The following is a 25078-nucleotide window of genomic DNA, read 5'->3' on the forward strand; positions in this document are numbered from 1 at the left end:
ACCTGGACCACCTGCCATGGGAAATGCAGCCTCCATCCTAACTGAATTTCCTGCTCCCATGGGTCCATTCATTCTCACATCTTGGCTTCGGTTCTGAGCCAAAGCTAGGTTGATAGCACCTTCCCCTGAAAATGATAGGTTATAAAAAGGAAACCATCAGGATAAGATGCAAATGTGGCTTAAAAATAGGTATACGAGACTTCAGTTTTCTGTGTTTTTGAAGAATTATGTAAGTTTACCCTCAGAGAAAGGGTAAGTGCAATACAATATAGATCTTCCTTCAACGTCACCTGAGCAGGTTTACTTACAGGATGCACAAGGAGAACATAATCAATCCTTACATGACAGCAGATGGGCAATCACTAACGATGCATGGTGTCAGGAGACAGCTTGTAACTCTGAATGTGTGTTTTCAACTAGCTCACAGTATGTGCATGTGTGCATGTGTGTCTATGTGTGTGAGAAGGAAGAAAATGTTCTCAAAAATTCTCAAAATCCTAGATTACCTTTCGGGAATTTACAATCAGAAGGTAGAGACAGAAGTAGGTTAAATGGAGAAAGAACATATGATGGTACAGATGTACCATCTGTACAGATTTTGCTCAGTATTTGTGAGCAAAGTATCATTTCCCTTTCAAAAACTATAATATAAAGAGATATCCATTAGAGATAGTAATACAATGAAGAGTAGATAGATTGCAACTTTTACAGCAGCTAATGATAAGACAAACATTTGTATAGAGTTTTCATTTTTACTACTTTTTTAAAGAGTTTATTTATTTGACACACAGAGAGAAAGAGAGTAAGAGAGCAGGGGAAGCTGCAGAGGGAGAGGGAAAGCAGACTCTGCTGAGCAGGGAGTCTGATGCGGGGCTCGACCCCAGGACCCTGAGATCATGACCTGAGTTGAAGGCAGAAGCTTAACTGACTGAGCCACCCAGGTGACCCTATTTTATTTTCTCAAAATTTTATTTATTTATTTGGGAGAGAGTGAAAGAGAAAGAACACGCAACTGCCAGGGGTGGGGGACCTGGGGGTAGTAGAAGGAAGAGGGAGAAGCAGACTCCCTGATAATGAGCAGGGAGCCTGATCATGAACTGAGCTGAAGGCAGACTTTTAAATGACAGACCACCCAGGTATGCCTGTAGAGTTTTTAATGCTTACAAGATTTTATCTCATTTGAACTTCATGATATCCTGGTAGGTAACATCACTAGAACTGTTCCAATTAATTAGAGGTAACTCTAAACTTAGAGAAGACATAAATTTTACTTGGTTTAGTGATAAAAAGAAATTTCAGGATGCTTCCTGCACTTAATCCAAAATTTTTGACTCTTGTTACTCTGGATGACAGCACCACCTTGTGGATATACAGAAGTATAGCTAGCTGGTGGCTAAGGAGGTAAAAGGCAGCATTGCACTGATTGGCATCTTTCCAGCATCATTCCATATTGTGGGGTCCTGGTTTGAGCCAGATGATAAAGCAGGAAACTAATGAGGACACAGTAGTTTCCTCTGTCTTGTCACTGATAAAGTCACCTTTTTGTATTGAGTATTTATACTCAATAGACAGGCAGACTGGACATAGGGCACAAGCATCTACAACTCAACCAGGCAGGTAGATTGGACTAGGGTACAAACATCCTACTAAGGGACCAATTTCCAGGGGCTATACGATACTCTGAATTGCCTATGGGAGACAGAAATGAAAGAAAAAGAGACTACAGATCTTGGCGGTTTCCAACAAATGGAAGGAACTATTAATATACCAAACTTGCTAAGACACTGTAAGCAGAAAAAGTATAAAGATTTTATTTATTTATTTGACAGAGAGAGAGATCACAAGTAGGCAGAGAGGCAAGCAGAGAAGAGAGAGGAGGAAGCAGGCTCCCTGCCAAGCAGAGAGCCCTATGCAGGACTCAATCCCAGGACCCTGAGATCATGACCTGAGCTGAAGGCAGAGGCCTAACCCACTGAGCCACCCAGGTGCCCCGAAAGAGTATATTCTTGAAATGGACATCAGATCATGTCAGTTCTCTGCTTCAAACTGCTCCACTGCTTCCTACTGTTGTAAAAATAAAAGCCAAACTCCTCCACACAGGATATAAAGGCCTTAAATGATCTACCTAGTCCAGTGCTGTTCAAGAGAAATACAATATGAGCCACAAATATAATTTTAAATTTTCTAGAAGCCACAGTAAAAAGGTTAAGAAACACAGGTGAAATTAATTATATTTTATTTAACTCAGTACATCTATTATTTCAACATGTAACTAATACAAAAAGCAAATGAAATATTTTACGTTCTTTTCTGGGAGTGCTAAGTTTTCAAAATTCACTATGTATTTTACTTACAACATATGTCAGTTTGAACTAGCCACACACCCAGTGCTCAACAGCCACATATGGCTGGTAGCTACCATATTTAACAGCCCAGATGCGGCCCTTGCCTACCTCTCTAATCTCAACTATACTATTTTCTCCTTCAATAATAAGGATTCAGCCTCAATGACCTTTTTTCAGTTTCTTTAGTTTTTTTTAGTTTCTTAGGCACAGCACATTAAGCTGCTTCTCACCTCAGGGCCTTTGCACATGTTGTTCCCTCTGCTTACAACAGTTCTCCTGCTATCTTCACATAAGCCAACTTCTCAATTTTCATGTAAACTTAATTAAGTGTCATGGGCCCCTAAAGACCTTCTCCAATTGTCTTATCCAAGGGTAGGTCACCCTTATAAGAACATCTTGTTATTTCTTCAGAGCACATCCATGTAATTACTTACACATTCACTTGATTTCTTGTCTGTTTTCCCCATCCCCACACAAGGGTAACCATAAATCTGCCCTAGTTACTTTATACCCATTGTTCAGGAAGAGTTATTAATAGTACCACTTTTACTCTCAAAAGTGTCAATTTAAATGATAAATTGTATGGCACCCTAATTATATCCTTAAGACACAGAACAGTGTCTGATACTCCTTAGCTATTTATGGAATATATTATGAATTGTCATCTTATAACCTTACAAAGAATTATACACATTTTTTCTATATGATGAATGCATTCCCGGAAAATTCCACATTCCGTAAAATCTCACACTGAGAATAACAGATTTTACAGGAAAAAACAGTGTTGTTGGAACAAACTCAAAAGCTATGTGGCTTTTCTAATAAAAACAGTAACTGGTGGAGACAACAGATCCAGAAACATTTACAGTGGCAATGCCTGGTCACAGGTGCCGAGATAATGCAGATGCAAAAGAGCTCGGAGCCAGTGGGGCTGCCACTAAAGCAGGCACAGGAGGAAGTGAAACTTGTCACAAGTCAAGAGCCATGCTAGTCTGGGGGTGCACCTCTTAAGAAAGGCATCTGAGTGTCAATTCTGATTCTTAATTATCTTAAAATGGAGCTGAAAGGATTCCCACCTATGCAGCAGCTAAGCTTGTCTGTTGTTTTCTTCCTGATAATCATCCTGTTTCCACTATTTCAGCTTCCCTTGCCTTCTTTATATGAATAGACACAATTTCCACATTATAGTGCTATCATTCCCCTATTTGCCAATTGCATATAAGCTAACTGGTATCAAAGAAACACATGTGAAGTTCACTGCAGGCTCCCAAGCTTGCTGATTAGGGGTCAGCAAACCACAGCCTATAAGCCCAATCCAGCCTGCTGCCTGTATAATTAAATAAAGTGTTACTAGAACACATCCATGTTTATTCACTTACATACGCTTATGGCTGTGTTGCACCACAACCAGACTGGAATTGTTGTGACAGAGATCTTAGGGCCCACAAAGTAAAAAAAAATTATTCTCTGGCCTTTGACAGAAAAAGTTCGCAGACTCTGCTTTAAAATCACCATGAATGAATAGAGGCATCACAGAATGTCCTCAAAAATTATGTCTTCCCAACTCCCTGGCCAAAACTCAAGAAAGAAGGGTACAGAGAGTATTCTTCAATGGAAAATAGGCTGTTAGGGAACAACCTGTCCCTGAACCCCTGCAGCAGACACTGTGGCAGTGGCAACATCTCCTCTTACGATGTACTAAGACATAAGCTTGTTACCAGTTTCACAAAGGCAAAGCTGCTGCTGCCACTTTCAATCCTGCCTAAATTTGGAGGGAGTGTGGAGAAAAGGAGATCACCTGGGATACACATGTGTATCCTAAAAGTTAAAGAACCCTCTTCCGTAATGTGAAAATCACTGCCATATATGGATTTCATAATTTCCTGAAATATGTTATCTATTTTACTTCCTTGATGGTACTTATGTTTAATTTATGGCTATAACAAGGCCAGCCCCTTATCCTGCTAAAAAGAACTCACAGGAAATAGCTCTGATTAAAAGAAGAAACTGATGTTTCCTTTCTCCAGTAGAAAACACTACAACATAAAGTCCCATAGTCCTTTTAACTCACATAAATAGGTAACAGAGACTATAAAACATTTAGTTTTGGGGCACCTGGGTGGCTCAGTCAGTTAAGCATCTGCCTTCAGCTCAGGTCATGATCCCAGGGTGCTAGGATTGAGCCCCGCATGGAGCTCCCCTGCTCAGTGAGGAGTCTGCTTCTTCCTCTGCTTCTCCTATTCCCCCCTCCCTCCCCCATGCTCTCTCTCTCTCAAATAAATTCTTTTTTTTTTTTGTAAAGATTTTATTTATTTGACAGAGAGAGAGAGAGCACACAAGCACAAACAGAGGAAGCAGCAGGCAGAGGGAGCCCTTTGAGTAAGGCAGACGCTTAACTGACTGAGCCACCCAGGTGCCTCTAAATAAATAAATTCTTAAAAAAAAAAAAACTTAGGGGGTGCCTGGGTGGCTCAGTGGGTTAAGCCTCTGCCTTGGGCTCAGGTCAGTCTCAGGTTCCTGGGATCGAGCCCCGCATCAGGCTCCTTGCTCAGCAGGGAGCCTGCTTCTCCCTCTCTTAGTCTGCTTACTTGTAATCTCTATCTCTCTGTCAAATAAATAAATAAAATCTTTTAAAAAAATCTAGAGTTTTTGGGGCGCCTGGGTGGCTCAGTGGGTTAAAGCCTCTGCCTTCAGCTCAGGTCATGATCCCACGGTCCTGGGATCGAGCCCCGCATCGGGGTCTCTGCTTAGCAGGGAGCCTGTTTCCTCCTCTCTCTCTCTGCCTGCCTCTCTGCCTACTTGTAATCTCTCTCTGTCAAATAAATAAATCTTAAAAAAAAAAAAAAATCTAGAGTTTTTAAGAAACAATTATGTGTTCCATAAAACATAAAACAGCCTCTATAGTTTTACTGTAGCCAAAAACTGCTTTACTAAATTCATCCTATATCCTTTAGATGCCGTGGATTAATTTTACTTTCCTGGGTCCTTTTAAATAATCTAACATTTTTCACAATAGACTGATTGTTCTTTAAATCACTATTCCCTTGTTTATCAAATGATGGGATTTACCCCATTTTTCAAAATACACATAATCCTTTCTAACCTCCTCTGTGCTCCCGCATACCTGGTACTTGTATCTCTCATGGTCTGTCTCCCTCACCAAGGTCAGGAGCTTCTTTTGAGTTCATAACAGCAAGGACCATATTATACTATCATGGTATGTCAAGTGCTCAAGCAAAGTGGTGCTATTCTGTGTGTGCTTCCCTTGTTTTCATTCAACATCTGTTTACTAAGGAACCTAACATGTTCCAGGCAAGCAGAGCTACAACAGTGAACAAAACCAGACATGGTCTCTGCCCTCCTGGAGCTTGCAGTCTAGGGGAGAATAAAATAACACTCAGATAATTGTTCTGATGAAAGCATTATATAAATGATCTAAAAGAAAAAAAACAGACTTTTTGACAGCACATAAAGGACACTGACTTCATCAAGGAATTCAGAAAATATATCCTCAAGAAGATTTAAGCTGACACTTGAAGGCTGAGTAGGTGTTAACTAAGGGAAGGGGAAATGGTAAAGGACAACATTCCATATGGAGAAAACATAAATGCAAAGGGCCTGTGGCAGGAGGAAGAAATGCATTTTCAAGGAACCAGAAGAAAGCTGCAGAGGCATGAACAGACAGTAAGGAGGAGAGTTGTATGAGTTAAAACTGGATAAGAAGGGTAGAGGTCGGGTCACACAAGGCCATGAGATCACTCATGGTAAGAAGTTTAGTCCTCATTCTGTAAACAACAGCAAGCCACAGCGGGGGTGTGTGCGTGTGTGTGCGTGCGTGTGTGTGTGTTCCTCATTCTGTAAACAACAGCAAGCCATGGGGGGAGGGGTGGTGGTGGTGGTGTGTGTGTGTGTGTGTGTGTAGTCCTCATTCTGTAAACAAGAGCAAGCCATAGAGGGGGTGGGGTGTGTGTCTGTGTGTGTGTGTGTGTGTGTGTAGCATATTTTAATTTTGAAAAGACCACTCTGGCAAAATATTTGAAAAATGACTACTGCTACAAAAGGACCATTCAAATTTTCCTAATCTCTGTTAGATGAATAAAGAAATAAATACTAAAGCTTATTTGGTAGAAGGAAGCAAATGAAATTAGATACTCTTTAAAAGACAAATCAGTCACTGGTCAGGGCGCCAGTAAAATCCTAATCTGACGGACCGACAGACAAAATCAGACAAGGGAATAGAGTCTGAGGCTGTGGATGCTGAAGCATCAGGACCCAGACAAAGCCTCAGTTTCTCTTTATCCTAAGGTGTTGCAATGTGAAGTGCAGGTTACATGAGTTACTTGGCATTCTGAAACATGAGAGGAACCGACAAGGCAGCACAGAAAAGCATGCTACGTTCTGTTGTTGTTATGATTTGGGTCCAGAAGGGCACCTTCAATCTGGACGGAGAGAATCCCCAGATCCCGAAGCTGCTGGTTGTTGCTCTGAGCCAGGTTCCGGAGCCGCTCCGCCGCTTCCCGGGGGATGTTGAATGTCACTCGTACACTGTTCCATGGCTCCACCTTCTGTACCTTTAGCTTGCTGGATTCTTGGTCATGAAAGAAAACGAATAATATTAGTAGTCTTTTCACCACCAGAAATGGGACAAACACGCACCACATACGACAAACCAAAAATAAAAGAACAAGACAGAGCATTGGCTTGGAGTAGCTGTGAGAGCTTAGTCTTTGGCATTAGCTAGATTTCAAATCTAATCCCAGCTTTACCACTTAGCACCTGGGTGGTTATGAGCAAATTATTTAACCTTTTCGAAAGTAACCCTTCTCTTCTTTAAAACCAATATGACATTGTGAGTACTATATGAGAATATATATGCCAAAAACTTAGCACAGGACCTGATCATGCACTGAATACATGGAAAGCAGTAAGATGGAGTAGGGAATATAAGAGAGAAGAAGAGAGAGATAAGTTTAAATGAACAGACTTAGGTCTATTTCTGGACTCAGTTCAATGTTTGTGAACTGGCATCATGAGAACATTTAAGCCTCAAATTTCAATGAAATTCTATAAAAAATATGGGATGCAGATTATGCCAGTTCATACTCATTTTTAAATGTTAACAAGTATCTCTGTGCAAGACATTCATAAAGACAGGGAGAAATCATTTCTTCTAATTTAAATTCTTCAATTTAAATTTTTATCTTTGATTTTAAATGTTTTCCCTGCTTTAAATAAGAGTATAATTTTCACTGAAGCAAACTGAACTGAAGGGAAAAACAATACAATTTGATAACAAAGCCTCAGTTAGGATATGAAAACATTATATTTCACCAAGTCTAAAAAGTCAATGCAAACTTTAGGACATGTTTTTAAAAGAAGAGACAAAAGTTAATTGAGGAGGTTAAAGTTGCCTGTAATTGTGTTTTACAGATGGAAAGTAAATCATAGGCCCAATTAGCTGATAAAAAAACCTTTTTTTTCAACAACCCCAGACAAAGTAATTTTCTCTTTTGTTATGAACTTGGCTAAATGGAAGTCTTTGGAATCCTCTACTCAGATATACATTACAATATAAAGAAAATGGGTCATACAAGAATATGTGTTGTCAAAATCAGATATATCTACAGATAGAAGAAAGTGCCTACATGTTGCTTAAAGCCCCTTCCAGCTCCAAAATCACTATGAAAGTGGCTGACATTGAAAGTTCTAACTTACTGAAACATGGAGTTCACTTGTTCTAATGTGTAAAAAAGAGACAATTTGCTAAGAGCAGTTAGAGAATACAAAGAAATTTAGAAAGGATTAGGCAATATTTAGTTCAAGTCTATTTTACAGGTGAGGAAACAGGTCAAGCAAGGCTAAGTGAACTGCCTCAAATCCTGTGGTTACCTAGCAGCATCAGAGATGGCATTAACATCCACCCCTGATTCTCAGGTCAACTTCCTTTCCATAACACTTATGCCTCCAAATAGCAAAACACAGGAAGCTAGGGATCCTGGTTACACAGAGTACAGATGCTATAGGGCTTCCTCCCAATCTAAGGAATACTAGAATCTTATACAAAGTCCAGACAAACATCAAATTTGCTTATGGTATTATCTCTTTGTGATACGGTTACCAAAAAACTCCTTGCCTATAACGTGATTATATTTTATCAGACATTTTTTAAACTTCCATCATATTTGAAAAGATTTGACTAAAAATACTTTTGGACCAAAAATACAATCTAATATATGGTGATAACATCATAAATCTGGGTTTGGTAATTTATTTGAAAGCCATAAACTGATTCAGCTATCTAGCTATGTATGTTTTATTTTATTTTTTTAATGTAAAATTAAAGCCCCACTGTGGGGCTTGAACTCACAACCCAGAGATCAAGAGTCAAAAGCTCTACCAACTGAGCTAGCCAAGAGCCCCTGATTCAGCAATCTAAGCCAAGAAAAAATGTGTGCAAAGAACAAATTCATGCTCATTGACACTCTTATCTCTGTGTAATATGATATATTATGATTATAATATAGATTTAATTACATCTGTGCTGCTGTAGCCTGGAAAAGCTCTTATATTATATTGTGACCATGATTATGATGACAATGATGGGGATAACTGCAACTTTTAACACATTAAATTCTCTAATACCACGCTTCACACAGAAAGGAAAAAAGCTGTTGAGAAAATGACAGGCTTCCTCTTGACATCAAATCTCAAAGGAAGAAAAAAAAACCCCACCAAGCCAGAAAAGTCAATCAGCAATTGATCACCTCAGGATTTGTGATAAAAGGATAAAATCCAGGGGTGCCTGGTGGTGGAGTCAGTTAAGTGTCCAGCTTTTGGTTTAAGTGAAGGTGGTGATCTCAGGTGGTGAGAATGAGCCCCATGTTGGGTTCTATTTTTTTTTTTTTTTTTTCATGTTGGTTCTATGCTGGGCGTAGTCGGCTTGAGATCCTTTCTTCCTCTCCCTCACCCTCCATTCTTCTCTCTCTCTCTCTCAAGAAAGAAAGAGGAAGGAAGGAAGGAATAAAATCTAGGGTTTGTACTAGGCCTGATTAGAGTGGGTTAAACTGTGCTAACCAAAATGATGCAGAATATCTAAACCTAAATTCAAAAACACGAATGCCCACAAGACCGAGACAGGTAATCTAAATGTATGAAGAGGCCAGAGGGGAGCAGTGTGAGTTGTGGGCCTGCCCCCAATAGCAGCTGCTTCTCATCACCATCAGGGAAAGAGAGTTCAATGTTATCAGATCTTTCCATTTTTGGAGCTAAATCCAAAGTTGTCTATATTTGTATGTAAAATATTTCAATTTAAAAAGCAATGGTAATGAAATTCAAACATTAAGCAAACAGAAACTAAGGTAGAGCCGTAACACATGGTTGCAGGCTGGATCCTGCCAATTGGTAACCTCTGATCTAAAATTTTAAGAAAACATATTTCACATACATTTTAAGTAGAAACACAAAGTAAAAGATCTTTCTAAGCTTTATGGGGCTTCAAATTCCAGTATTGAAGGAAGGAAGGGAAACTGAAGATCAGAGAGTGAAAAACAATAAATGAATCTTGAGAATTAACTCCTATCCACTAGAGCAGATAATTTAAGGATCACTATGTTAAGCAGTATCTTATGTTCAGTTTCTCCATGTAGTTAAAAGAAACACAATAGCATTTCTGTTAAAAAAAAAAATTCTAGCTCTCTGATTTCAAGCTATATTACAAAGTTATAGTAATCAAAATAGTATAGTATTGGCATAAAAACACACAGATCGATGGGACAAAACAGAGAGCCCAGAAATAAACCCATATGTATACGGTCAATTAATTTACAACAAAGGAGCCATGAATACACAATGGGGAAAGGACAGTCTCTTCAATAAGTGTTGCTGGGAAAACTAGACAGTCATTTGCAAAGGAATGAAACTGGACCACTACCTTTACACCATACACAAAAGTTAACTCAAAACGGATTAAAGACTTGATATAAAATCTGAAACATTAAACTAGAAGAAAGCATAGGTGATAAGTACCTTGACATTGGTCGTGGCAATTTTTTTCAATGGCACACAAAAAAGCAAAGGAAACAGAAACAAAAACAAAGTGGAACGACATCAAACTAAAAAGCTTCTGCTGAGCAAAGAAAACCATTAACAAAATGAAAAGACAACCTACTGAATGGGAGAAAATATTAGCAAATCATGTATCTGATAAGGAATTAGTATCCAAAATATTTAAAGAAATCAGGCAACTTGATAGCAAAACCCCAAAGAATCTAATTACAAAATGGGCAGACGATTTGAATAGACTTTCTTCCCAAAGAATACATACAGATGACTAACAGGTACAGGGAAGGTGACCAACATCACTTATCATCAGGGAAATGCAAATCAGAACCACAATGAGATATCACCTCATATCTGTTGGAATGGCTATTAGTGACCAACAAACAAAACAAGTGTCGGTGAGGTTGAAGAGAAAGAGTTTTGGTGAGAATGCAAACTAGTGCTGCTACTCTGGAAAACAGTATGGAGGTTCCTAAAAAAATTAAAAATAAAACTATCACATGATCCAGCAATACTACTTCTGAATATTTATCTGAAGAAAACAAAAATAACAAAAAGACATCTGCAGCCCCATGTTCACTGCAGCATTATTTATAAAAACAAAGATATGGAAACAACTTAAGTGTCTGTGGATGGATCAATGAACAAAGAAAATGTGATGTATACATAGAAAATGGACTATTATTCAGCCATAAATAAGAATCTTGCCATTTAAAACAAACATGGATGAACCCTCAGGGCATTATGCTAAGTGAAATAAGCAGACAAAGACAAATACAGTATCATCTCACTGACATGTGGAATCTTAAAAAACAGAACAAAACAAAAACAAAAAACACCAAGCTCATAGATACAGGGAACAGACTGGTGGTTGACAGAGGTCGGGGAGGTGAGGGGAGTGGGTAAAATGGGTGAAGGGGGTCAAAAGGTACAAAGTTCCAGTTATTGTCACAGGGATGTAATGTACAGCATAGTGAGTATGATTAACAATACTTTATTCCATATTTGTAATTGCTAAGAGAGTATATCTTAAAAGTTGTCATCACAAGAAAATAGAATTATAACTATGTATGGTGACAGATGTTACTAGATTTATTGTGGCGATCATTTCATAATATGTACAAATATGGAATGGTATGTTGAATATCTGAAACAAATATAATGTTATATGTTACTTAAAATCCTGCACTTAAAATCGGCTTTTCATTCCAGTATAGCAGTTTTACTCCATAAAACTCAAGATAATCATGGAGGAGCAAACACTTTAAAAAAAGAATAACAAAGAGAAGAAAATAATAAAGCAAATTACCCATGTGTAACAAATTGGGCACATTCTCCAATATTGTGTCCAATTTCCATTTGAAGTCTTTGTCATCTATATTTCCTTTGAAGGCCACAAAGATTGTGGACTCCTCCAAAATACTATCACTTTTTGTGTCATCATCTTCTAATCCAGAATCAAAATCCATCTCTGAGTCTTCCATTGTTGATGAACACAAGGAAGTATAGATGTCTTCTAAGTTTGGAAGGTCATCCAAAACCATGGTGAATATTATTCCAGTAGCATATGCCAAATAGAGAATAAGAAAACCTTTAAAAAAAGAAGATAGAAAAAGGGCATTTCAATGCATAATTATAGAATCAACAATGTATAATCCACTGTTCTATGAGAACTGTAATTTATTTGCCAAGTAATAAGAAAACACATATAAAAAATTAAGAAATTACAGAGAGGATAAATTAAGATATTCTATAATAATTAACTCTTAAAAATAGGGCTCGTACTCAGCAGGGAGTCTGCTTGTGCTTGCTCTCTCTCCTTCTCTCTCAAAAATAAATAAATAAATAATCTTTAAAAAAATACCTGAAATAAAAATTTAGCAGTTTTAAAGAAAGTTCCTTTTATTATAATGTTTATGTCTATTATGTCATAGGTTACTATTTGGTAGGCCTATAATATGGGGAGGAGGGAACAAAATATCACAAGAAAATAAAACAAGTTATATTTTGAGAATTTTAAAAACAGATTTTATTTAGTTATTTGAGAGAGTGAGAGTGAGAGATGGAGAGAGAGAGAGCAGGAGTGGGGAGAGAGAAGCAGATTCCCAGTTGAGCAGGGAGGCTGAAGCTAGGCTCGATTCCAGGACCCTGAGATCATGACCTGAGCCAAAGACAGATGCGTAACGGTCTGAGCCACCCAGGCACCCCAAGAATTAATTTATATAAACTTTTAAATGACCCCAGAGAGCAAAGGGCTCCCCAAGACTCCCCTTATTCCTGTCCTGAGAAAAGTTTCAATGGAGCCAATGTTTTTAGAGCCATTCTCTTTCTCTAATCTGAAAAGCACAACCTGATCCAACTAAAAACATCCAGAGGACTACCAAAAATCCTAAAGTCTTGAGGACACTTTAAAATAACTTTTAGGGGAGCCTGGATGGCTCAGTCATTAAGTGTCTGCCTTCGGCTCAGGTTATGATCCCAGGGTCCTGGGATCGAGCCCCACATCGGGCTCCCTGCTCTGTAGGAAGCCTGCTTTCTCCCTCTCCCACTCCCCCTGCTTGTGTTCCCTCTCTCGTTATGTCTCTCTCTGTCAAATAAATAAATAAAATCTTTTTTTTTTTAAGATTTATTTATTTGACAGAGAGAGAGAGACAGCGAGAGAGGGAACACAAGGTGGGGGATGGGAGAGGGAGAAGCAGGCTTCCTAGGGAGCAGGGAGCCCAATGTGGGGCTCGATCCCAGGACCCTGGGATCATGACCTGAGCTGAAGGCAGAGGCTTTAACCCACTGAGCCACCCCAGGTGCCCCTAAATAAATAAAATCTTTTAAAAAATTAAATAAAATAACTTTTAAGGGTTATTAATAGTACTATGGCTAAAAATAATAACTCAGGAACAAAACAAACAAAAATATTTTAAAATATTTTAGGAAAGGAAAATAAGTGGTTAACATGTTTATGGAGGGAAACAACTGCATCTAGGACAGAATTAAATTACTTTTTAACTTTTAGATCTAGAGAAATCCCATTATCTGCTATTTTCAGTTATGCTGTCTACCAAAGAGTACCATACTAAAGTTCACACCCTGTGGCCATTTCCTCCATTAGCTTTGGAACTGAAGATCATATTCTTAACCCAAAAGTGAGTGAACATTAATTTTTTAGCATCTCTGGTAAGTGAGGATGACATGGAAGCATAAGAACTTCACATAACTCTTCTAATTTAAAAACATTCTTTACATTAACTATAATTACAACTATATATTTTTTAAAGATGGATAAGAAAAAAGGGCTGAAAAGAAATCCATTAAAATGCAAAAGGTTTGATTGTGGTAGGTTGGTAAGATCACTAGTTAATTATCTTTTCCTATTTTCCAAATATGCTAGAAGTCACTGGGGACATGCAAAACTAAATATGCTATAATATGGTTATATTACCAGTACAAATGGAAAAAAAGTATCAACTTTTAAAAACTGTTTACGTCTTTTTTCTTTTTTAAATAGTCATTTAAACTTCTTGAGAGCCAAAACTTTCCCAAAACCAATTTAAGCTAAATCTTAGGGGGAAATTCCTGTTTTAAGTAAATATGAAAGAAAAAAAAGAAACCCTTTTATATTTGAGCAGAGCACCTTATAGTTTCTCAATTATATCCTTTTCTAGTACTGTGACTATTACAAAGGAATAGTGTGTTTTGGGTGGTTAAGAAACAACAGCATTCAGAAAACCCCTTATACATACCATTCCCTTTATCAACTGCCATCTGTACTTTACAGATTTTAAAGAACTTTAAAGGTAAATAAACAAGATTTTAAGGCTTAGAAGCTGCTGCTTATGAAGAAAAAGACTGATTGCTGAGACTGCCTGAAATACTTGAGCAATTTAATAGCTATTCCATAACTGGAATGACTACAAAAAGAGGATTTCAAATTTAAGATATGTTTCCAGAAGAATCTTTAACTGGAAGTAAGGACACCAACTAAAACTCCTTGATAGTCTTCCAAAGAGGGCATTGGTCATGCCATGAAAGCTGGCAAATCTGGATGTGGAAAACCATTTACTGGCATTCACAACAAATCAGTTAATCCAAATTCAGGAACTATCAGTTTAAAAGTACTATGGGCACAACACAGATGTTTAAAAAAGCAAAGTAATTAAAAGTCAGTATGAAAAAAATTGCTGGTCTCCTCTCCAAAAACTTTTTAAAGAAGCGTCTTCCAGATAAGATATTCACTGACATACTGTCCACTTAAAATCTAGACTTTAACAAAAGATTTATAATCAAAATAATTAACCAACCTTCAAGTAAAATGCAGTTCAGTTCAGTGCCCTGCTCTTGGGAGAGAAAACAGATTACAGTTGACTAGTTTGAAACTCATCTGCTCACTTACAAGAGAGCCATGTGCTACCTCTCTGGGTTTGTTAAGATTAACCACCAGTGAATTTGCTCACTTGCCACATAATAAGTTTCCAGATTATCTACTGGTTTCACTTCTAACTGGAGGTCTTTTAATCTTTTATAAAGAACCTAAGAATAGATGTGATATCCAGAAGAAATTTAAAAAGCAAGCATATTATTTATTCTACCTTTCCAAGGCAGAATGAAGTAGATTCCCAAACTAAATCATTTCAGGGTAATATTTCAGGATAGCCAAACAGCTCCAGTTGATAAAGGAAAGCTCTTTTTTATAAAAGAATGCGAACTTAAATATAAAAATGGCATTAGAAAAATCACAATTTTGTGATCCCTAATAAAGTAATTCAGAAAAGGATCATTAATAAGAGTAAAAACAACATGTGAAACATTGACAGAGAACTAACTGGATATTCACATGATGTCAAAGTATCATTCTAGAGATTTGCTGCTTGGCAAAGGGAAAACTAACTTCACAGTGGGAGGTTCTGGCTGTCATCACCTAAACACAATGACCAAACCACATCACTAACAGAAAAAACCCCAGAAACTATGTACAATATTAATTGCACAGTATTACCTAGGAAATATTCCTGCAGGGGCATCTGGGAGGCTCAGTTTGTTAAGCAACTGCCTTGGGCTCAGGTCTTGATCCTGGAGTCCCAGGACTAAGTCTCCCATCAGGCTCTTTGATCAGCGGAGAGTCTGCTTCTCCCTCTGACCAGCCCCCCATGCTTACTTTCTCTCAAATAAATAAAATCTAAAAAAAAAAAAAAAAAACAAAAAAAAAAAAACAGAAAGAAAGAAATATTCCTTCCAAAAATGTTTAACCTGACTCTAACAAGTCTTTAAGTAGGAGAGAGACAATAACTTAAATAACACTGTGAAGAAGTATTCAGACAAATCTAGAGGGTAGGATTTCTAGAGCATAATGGGCTTGGCCTCTTCAGTAAGTAAGTGGTCATGAAAGAAGAAAAATGTGGGTGAACTTATTCTATGTTAAAAGAGATTTAAAAGACTTAAAAATCAAAAAGCAGTGTATGGTCCTTTATTAGGTCTTGGTTTGAAAAAAAAAAGATGTTGGGACGCCTGGGTGGCTCAGTGGGTTAAGCCTCTGCCTTTGGCTCCGGTCACAGTCTCAAGGTCCTGGGATTGAGCCTCGCCACAGGCTCTCTGCTCAGCAGGGAGCCTGCTTCTCCTTCTCTCTGTGCCTGCCTCTCTGCGTACTTGCGATCTCTGTCTGCCAAATAAATAAATAAATAAAATCTTCAAAAAAAAAAAAAAAGTCAAGCACATTTTTAAAAGAATTAGGGAATTACTGCTGTTTTTTTAAAAAGATTCATTCTGGGTGCCTGGGTGGCTCAGCCCTCTGAGCCTCTGCCCTCAGCTCAGGTCATGATCCCGGAGTCCTGGGATCCAGCCCCACATTGGGCTCTCTGCTCAGCAGGGAGTCTGCTTCCCTTCCTTTCTCTCTGCCTGCCTCTCTGCCTACTTGTGATCTCTCTCTCTGTCAAATAAATAAATAAAATCTTTAAAAAAATAAAATAAATAGGGGCACCTGGGTGGCTCAGTGGGTTAAAGCCTCTGCCTTCGGCTCGGGTCGTGGTCCCAGGGTCCTGGGATCAAGCCCTGCATCGGGCTCTCTGCTCGGTGGGGAGCCTGCCTCCTCTCCTCTCTCTCTGCCTGCTTCTCTGCCTGCTTGTGATCTCTATCTGTCAAATAAATGGATAAAATCTAAAAAATAAATAAAAATAAAAAAGATTCATCCATCCATCCATCCATCCATTCACTTTGAGAGAGAGAGAGAGCACAAGTGCAGGGGGAGTGGCAAAGGGAAAGGTAAAGAGAAAGAATCTCAAGTACACTCCCCACTGAGCACAGTGCCTGACAAAGGACTCAATCTCTCAACACTGAGATTATGACCTGAGCTGAAATCAAGACTCAGATACTTAACTGACACAGCCACCTAGGCACCCTGGGGAATTACTGCTAATTTTGTTAGGTGTGACAATAATGGTGTTATGGACAATGTTTTTACTGTTTAAGAGATGCATACTGAAGCACTCTGGGGGGTAATATGTCATATGCTTATAATTTAGTTTAAAATAATTGAGGGGGAGGGCATCTGGGTGGCTCCATCAGTTACGTGTCTGACTTCAGCTCAGGTCATGCTCTCAGGGTCCTGGATGGAGCCCCATGTCTGGATCCATGTTTAGCAGGGAGCCTGCTTGTCCCTCTCCCTCTGCTCCTCCTCCTGCTCTCTTACTCATTCTCACTCTTTCTCTCTCAAATAAATAAAATCTTAAAAAAATAAAATAAAATATTGAGGGGAAAAAATAGATTAAGCAAATATGGCAAAAAGTTAATAAAGGTTAAATGATGGGTATACAGATGTTCTTAATACTTTTGTTTGTAATATAATTTTATAAAATGTTTGAAATTGTTCATAATAAAAATTAAAAAAAAAAAAGAAAGAAAGAAAGAAAAGAAAAAAGCAAGCATACCCACAACACAGTACTGCTCCAAGGTAAAACTCTACCAGACATCAGGAAGGCTTAGAAGCTTACTTATGAACATCTTCCAAATCACAGTAGGATTAAAAATAAATAAATATACTTAAACATATACATTTGTAAATGTATAAGTTTATATTACTTATAAGTATATAAATTTATATATCATATGTATTATACATATAACCAGCTAATATGCACCAGATTTACATTTAAATCTGAAGAGAAAGGACTGGTGTAGGTAAATGAATAATGAGAAAAGACTGTCACGCCATTCAGATGATCAACTTGGCTGTCATCTGAACAAAAGATGATCTATATCAGAAATCACAAACTCACATACTCACAGGGTCAGGCAGATAAAATAAGAGAAGAACACTAAACAATAAATGCATTTGCACATACTGTATGAATGATCTGGCCAACAGAAAATTCACATATCATCTATGCTAAGTAGTCATTGCTCTCTTCCAGCTTATTACTTTCTTTTTGGAAGACTAGGAGGTGTTGTGCCAGGCCCAGCACTAGTAGATGTTCTGAATTTTAGGAAAAGACTAAAATCTATTCAGTGAAGTCTCCAGATTTTAAAACAGTTTTACATTTTTGGAAAATACTCTGCAGGCTAAATGAAACATTTAACTATATAAGGCTCAGGCACCACTTTTCAATTTCTATGACTCACATAACTGACTAGTCCAACACTAGGTCTGGGTAAACTATGCTGGGATTGGTATAGTGCTAAAGGAGACCAGATATTTAAAATGCATTTAAATGTTGTGATGTGCCAGGATGCCTGGGTGGCTCCATCAGTAGTGTCTGACTCTTGATTTTGCCTCAGGTCACGATCTCAGGGTCATGAGATCAAGCCCTGCATGGGACTCCTCACTTAGTGTGGGGTCTGCTTGAGATTCTTTCTCCCTCTGCCCTACCCACTTGTACTCTCTCACTCACAAATAAAAAATCTTTAAAAAAAAAAATTATGATGTGCCTCCTGAGAGATCTGTGGGCTAAGAGAAAGAAAAAGAGATCAAGGTTTCAACCCCAGAGGAACAGAAGGTACTCAAACCTCAAACTTAGTGAGTTTTGGGCTTCATTAAACATGAAGATGCCTCCTATTAAATGGCTGAAGGACCATTTTCTCCTTTGACAAAATGCCAGACGATGAAGGAAACAGTTTTTTATTTGCAGTGTAACTTTGGTAGAGTCATTCTGTCGTATGGAAATAAGCTGAACCTTAACCACTCTTTTACATAAGATTTCACTCACCAAAAGGTCTTTAACTTTTATCATTTATCCATGTCATCTTCTAAGTCCAAACAAGCTGGCATTTTTAGGGTTGGTATTTCAAGGCAGCGGCCAAATAAAAATTCTAAAAAAGAGTGAGAGAGAGAAAATGAAGTTTCAGTATTATACAGAAATTAGAAATTTCAGAAGTGACATCTTTGTAACAGAAGTCAATACAAATATCACAAGTTATCATCAAGTCAACTTACACATCTTCAGAGGATATTAAAGATTTTTTATTTATTTATTTGACAGACAGAGATCACAAGTAGGCAGAGAGGCAGGCAGAGAGAGAGAGGGGGAAGCAGGCTCCCCACTGAGCAGAGAGAGCCTGATGCGGGGCTGGATCCCAGGACCCTGGGATCATGACCTGAGCCGAAGGCAGAGGCTTTAACCCACTGAGCCACCCAGGCGCCCCATTCAGAGGATATTAAAACAGAGTTTTCATTAAGTCTACAAAATATATCTTTTTTCTGAGATTAAACCACTATTCAACAAGCATCTCAAAGAGTATGGAAGCAGAACTCAGGGACATATACAAGCTTTACTTAAGAATTATGAAACTGGGACACAAAGCCTTAGAGCCCTCCTCCTTTTACTTCCATTTTTATATCTGTCAAATTAAAATGAATTGATAGCATCTGTCACACTGTTTTGCAGCTACTTGGAGCCAAAACCAAAATATTTTGTATACACACTAAATATAAGACTCACTTGTTCTAACATAATTTCAAAATTCATCTTAAACTCCATTAAGTATAGATTTAAGTTTTTTTTTACTATTTTATACATAATATCTATACATTTTATTTTTCATTAAATTTTGTTTTTCTAAGTATTCTTTATGGTATATATAAGAATTTTGCATGGACACTGCCTAACTTTGTCATGCTTCAGAAAAAATTCTCACTTAAGATAATATCAGTCTACAACATCTTCGACTTGGGTGTTATGGTTTTACATTATCACCAAATATTGACTTTATAATCTCAAAATTTTAAATGGATATATGTATTACATATTAATAATTATTAAAGAAAAAAAACTATGTCTTAATTATTTTTTATTTTAAGAAAAAGCCATCTTTTTAAGTCTCCATGGAACGTTAACAAAAACTGACCTTAAGAGAGGCCAAAGAAAATCCCTATAGAGTAGGGGATTAAAAGTACACTTATCTTGATGAGCACTGAGTAACACATGGAATTGCTGAACCACTACATTGTATACCTGAAATAAATATAACACTGTATGCTAACTATACTAGAATTAAAAAAAAAAAAAAACCTTGATAAATCCAAAAGTAACAGTGGGATAATATCCTGATGACAATGCACTTAATGAAATTATAAACTTAAAATAAAATAAAGCAATGAAGGCCTTCAAAACAACAACAAAACCCTTGGACTTTGGTTAAAAATGAAATCAATACTGTAACATTTCTAGAAAATGTCTAAATAAGGAAAATGAGACATATTAGAACCTAAAGAATATAGATGAACCAGTAAAGAAGAAAATTCACAGCCATAAATACCTACGCATCAGGGAAAAGGGAAAAAAAAAAAGAAAGAAAGAAAGAAAGAAATCTGACTCTATATCTGACTCAAAAAGTCAGGGAAAAAACCAGGAAGGTGAACTGAAAGAAATCAAAATGAAGGAATTAGGGCACCTGGGTGGCTCAGTGGGTTAAAGCCTCTGCCTTTGGCTTGGGTCATGATCCTGGGGTCCTGGGATCCAGTCCCGCATTGGGCTCTCTGCTCAGCGGTGAGCCTGCTTCCCTTCCTTTCTCTCTGCCTGCCTCTCTGCCTACTTGTGATCTCTGTCTGTCAAATAAATAAATAAAATCTTTTTTTAAAAAATGAAGGAATTAAACACAGATAAAAGCAGAAAATAGAAAAACAGCAGAATAAATCAATCCAACAACTGGTACATTGGAGGAAAATCAATAAAATAATTAAACCACTAGCTAATCTAGTAAGTAAAAAGGGAGAAAGTCCAAATATATAAAATATGAGATAAGTAACCACAAAAACAAAGGAAATTAAAAGGACCTTAGAGACTATTTTCTTCAAGCTTTTGCTCAATTTATCTATGTAAATATGGTATGCCCCCCAAAAGCACCACACACAGATTTAATGAAATATTAACCCTTGAAAGAGCAGGTAAGTCTAGTGATCTGAAACTATTCCAGAGCATACAAAAAGAAAACAGAAAACTTCCTAAATCTTTTTATGAAGCAAATATAACATGAGTATCAAAAGCTGATACAGGGGTGCCTGAGTGGGTCAGTTAAGTATCTGCCTTCTGCTCAGGTTGTGATCCCAGGGGCCTGGGATAGAGCCTCATGTCAGGTTCCCTGCTCACAAGGAACCTGCTTCTCCCTCTGCTCCCTGCTCACACACCCTCTCTCTCTCAGATAAATAAATAAAATCTTCAAAAAATAAAAAGCTGATACAACTGCAGGCAGAAAGCTACAGATCAATCTCTCTTATATTGATGCAAGATTCTAAATCAAACTTTAAATAGAATACAACAATACATTAGAAGAATAATGCATCAAAATTATGTGGAGTTTGGTCTAGGAATGCAAGGAAGGATCACTATGAGGAAACTAAGGGAAAAAGGCATATGATCATCTCCACAGATATTAAAAGTCACCTGACAAAATTCAACACTTCCTGATTTAAAAAAAAGAAAAAATCAAATAGGGGCACCTGGGTGGCTCAGCTGGTTGGATGGCTAACTCGATTTTGGCTCAGGTTATGATCTCAGGGTCCTGGGAATGAGCCCTGTGTCCACACTCAGCAGGGAGTCTGCTAGGGGATTCTTCCTCCTTATCCCTCTGCCCCTTCCCCCAGATCACATACATGCTCACTCTCTCTAAAATAATTTTTTTAAAGAAATCAAATAGGAATATACAAATACTTCCTTAGCATGACAAAATATCTTTTTAGCCCTGAAGTCAGCAGCTTGCTTAATGGGGAAAAGTTGGGAAGACAGATATCCATTATGTGTTATTAAACACTATGCCAAAAGTATAAAATCAGTGAAATGAAACAAGACTAGTAATAGTAAAAACAATGGGAATAAGAGTGTAGAACTATCACTATTAGCAGATGATATATATTTGTATTCTCAAACATCTTAGAAAATCAACCAAGAAAAATAAGAAAATTCAGTAAAGTAGAATGGTACAAAATATACAGAAAGCAACAGTTTTTATTACATATGCAATCGATCACCAGTAGGTGGGGGAAAATCTAATTAATAACAGCAACAAAAAATATTTAGGAATAAACTAAAAAGAAAATGCAGAACTACAAGATGAAAAATTTTTTTAAAGATTTTATTTATGACCTGAGCTGAAGGCAGAGGCCCAACCCACTGAGCCACCCAGGCGCCCCTACAAGATGAAATTTTTAACACACTAATGAAAGATCCAAATATAAAAAAGACTTGAACAAATGGAATGACATACCAAATTCCTAGAACAAAAGACTTCTAAACAGCAATTCACCATAATTTAGAATGTAATAATCCCAATAAAAAATGCTAACTTATTTTTTTTAAATGGACAAGTTGACTTTAAAATTCATATGGAAAGAAAAAGAGTAAAAAAAAACTCTGAAAAATAAGAGTAGTGAAAGGGTAAATCCTATCAGATATCAAACACAATGAATGCCTCAATAATTAAAACTCTGTAATATTGGCACATAAACTAATGGGAGACCAATAGAAGACTAAAATCCCCCAAACTGATGAAAATGGATATGGAATTTTAATGTCTCATAAAGGTGGAAAAATTTGATTTTTTCACTAAATGGGAGCAGGTAGCCACCTAGGGAAAAAACAAAATTAGAGCTACACCTCATATCAACAGAACTTCAAATGGACCCAAAACTTCAATGTAACAAACCCTACAAGTATTAGAAGAAAATACAGAAGAAATATATAACCCTGGAGTTGGTAAGGATTTTCTAACCATGACTCAAAATTCAAAGCCATTTAAAAAACTGGTAAATTGGAATAAATAGAAATCAAAGAATTCTGCAAAACAAAAAACACCATAAGCAAAACAAAAACCCCAACAAACAAAATGACAAAGTAAAAAAAAATATTAGCAACCGTATCACTGAAGAAAGAACAAATCTCCCATATATAAACGTACTATAGAAAAAAACATAGGGGGGTGCCTGGGTGGCTCAGTGGATTAAGCCGCTGCCTTCGGCTCAGGTCATGATCTCAGGGTCCTGGGATCGAGCCCCGCATCGGGCTCGCTGCTCAGCAGGGAGCCTGCTTCCTCCTCTCTCTCTGCCTGCCTCTCTGCCTGCTTGTGATCTCTCTCTCTGTCAAAGAAATAAATAAAAAAAAAATCTTTAAAAAAAAAAAAAGAAAAAACATAGGTTTGTGTGTGTATGTGTGTGTGTGCGCGTGCATGTGTGTGCATGCATGCGTGCATATATAGATACATAAAATAAAGAGAAAAGTAATTTGGACATAGTGTTGGGTCCAAAAATGGACACAGAATATGATCATAAAATTCACAGAAAAGGAAATACAAATGAACTTTAAACATATGAAAAAATATTCAACCTCACACATAAGAAAAATTTTTTTCACTCACCAGATTACAAAAATCCAAAAACCTAATAATGCACTCTTCTGACAAGATTATAGGGAAAAAAAACTCTCATTCATTGCTAGTGGTAGTCTAACATCAGCAATTAGGTATTATCTATCAACATTATAATTATATATACCATAACACAACAATCTCACTTCTAGGTAGTGATCCAATCCAACAGGTACACCTGTTCCCACAGTAGATGACATATATACAAGATTATTCACTAAAGCATTGTTTGCAATAGCAAGATAGGAAATTACCCAAATGTCCACCTGATTAAATTATAGTACATCTAATAAAAAGGAAATGCAGCAAGAATAAAGATGCTCTCTATGCACTGATATGGAATAATCTCCAAGATACATTGTTGAGAGAAGAAAAAAACAAGGAGTAAAACATTGACTATAGTATGCTACTTCTGACAAGAAAAGAGGAGAAAAATATTTTTATATGTTAGTATCAAAACAAAATACTCTAGGGATGCCTGGGTAGTTCAGTAGGTTAAGCGTCTGCCTTTGGCTCAGATCATGATCCCAGGGTGCTGGGGTCAAGTTCCACATCGGGCTCCTTGCTGAATGGTGAGCCTGCTTCTCCCTCTATCCCTCCCTCTGCTTGTGTTCTCTCTTTCTCTCTCTCACACAAATGAACAAAATCCTTAAAAAAAAAAGGCTAGAAAGAAATATTTAAAAAATAGAAAATATTATCTTCATGTAAATTTTAAAAAATCATGTTGTACCAGAAGGCAAAGAAGCACTCAGACCAATGGGGAGCATGTCACAAGGACCCAGAAGCCAGTTTTAAGGGGTTTCTACCAGCAAATTTGAGATAATTTAAGAACTAAAAAGAATGACTAAAAATCATGGTAATATCATGAATAAACAAAAATCCACAAATACATAGTAACAGATAGCTCAAAGAATTAAAAAAAAATTTCTCAGGAAGTCACCATTAGGAGTAACTATGACATCAACTCCTTACTCTGAAGACCGATAAAGAAAAAGAATGAAGCAAAGAATTTACTTCTCTTAAGAAAGGTTCATCCTTGGTAGAAAGGGAAAGCTCTCCTTTACGTTAGAATGCTAGTTAATAAATGCAGAAGGAAAGAATTTTTAAAATCATCATTGTGGGGGTGCCTGGGTGGCTCAGCTAGTTAAGTGTCTGCTTTTGGCTCAGGTCATGATCCCAGGGTCCTGGGATCGAGCCCCACATCAGGGTCTCTGCTCAGCGGGGAGCCTGCTTCCTCCTCTCTCTGCCTGCCTCTCTGCCTACTTGTGATCTCTGTCAAATAAATAAATAAAATCTTTAAAAAAAAAATCATCATTGTGCAACCTCCAATGAAATAAGTGATTCATTCAGGCAAGGATGATCAAGGGGTGCTAAAAATCATCTTGTGAAAATTGCTGGGAAACAGAAGATTCCCATGGTGCTATAGGATTATTCCACAGATTACTTCCTAATTGCAAACGGAAAACAAATACTTTACAAGGGAAAGAAAGATCCGATAGTCACCAGCTTAACCTGGTGATCAAACTCAGTAACAATTAGAGTGAGACCTTTTATTTATGCCTCCTGATGTGATGTAACTGAAGTGCCAGTCATCATCTACAATTTATCATTACCCAAAATGCCTAACCTAGGTCTAAACACATCTTTAAACCTAATTTCTCCTTTATAGGAAATTAGGAGAAAGAGCAACAAGAACAATCGCAAGAAGTATTCTATTACATGAAGAAATAACCAGATCTAGAATGTGGGACTTACTACAACCAAACTGATCTGGTCTCTTCCAAACCAAAATCTTAAGGGAAGAGAGAGGGGGAAGATACAGTTCTCAATTAAAAGAC

General features: G+C 37.3%; 1 protein-coding gene across 9 annotated transcripts in view; it reads right to left on the reverse strand.

Moving 5' to 3' along the window:
• The window catches only part of NCOA6 (nuclear receptor coactivator 6), a 104364-nt gene that overhangs the window by 41223 nt on the left and 38063 nt on the right, over positions 1-25078 (reverse strand). For all 9 annotated transcript variants that reach the window (XM_045980349.1, XM_045980355.1, XM_045980354.1 and 6 more), the window contains 4 exons: positions 18593-18695; positions 11713-11994; positions 6778-6933; positions 3-125 (listed from right to left, as the gene is read on the reverse strand). In XM_045980349.1, the coding sequence (XP_045836305.1) occupies positions 3-125; positions 6778-6933; positions 11713-11947 (514 nt within the window). In that variant the 5' untranslated portion in view covers positions 11948-11994; positions 18593-18695. The remainder of the gene's footprint in view (positions 1-2; positions 126-6777; positions 6934-11712; positions 11995-18592; positions 18696-25078) is intronic.

Source organism: Meles meles, chromosome 16, assembly GCF_922984935.1.
Source record: "Meles meles chromosome 16, mMelMel3.1 paternal haplotype, whole genome shotgun sequence".
Lineage (NCBI taxonomy): Eukaryota > Metazoa > Chordata > Mammalia > Carnivora > Mustelidae > Meles > Meles meles.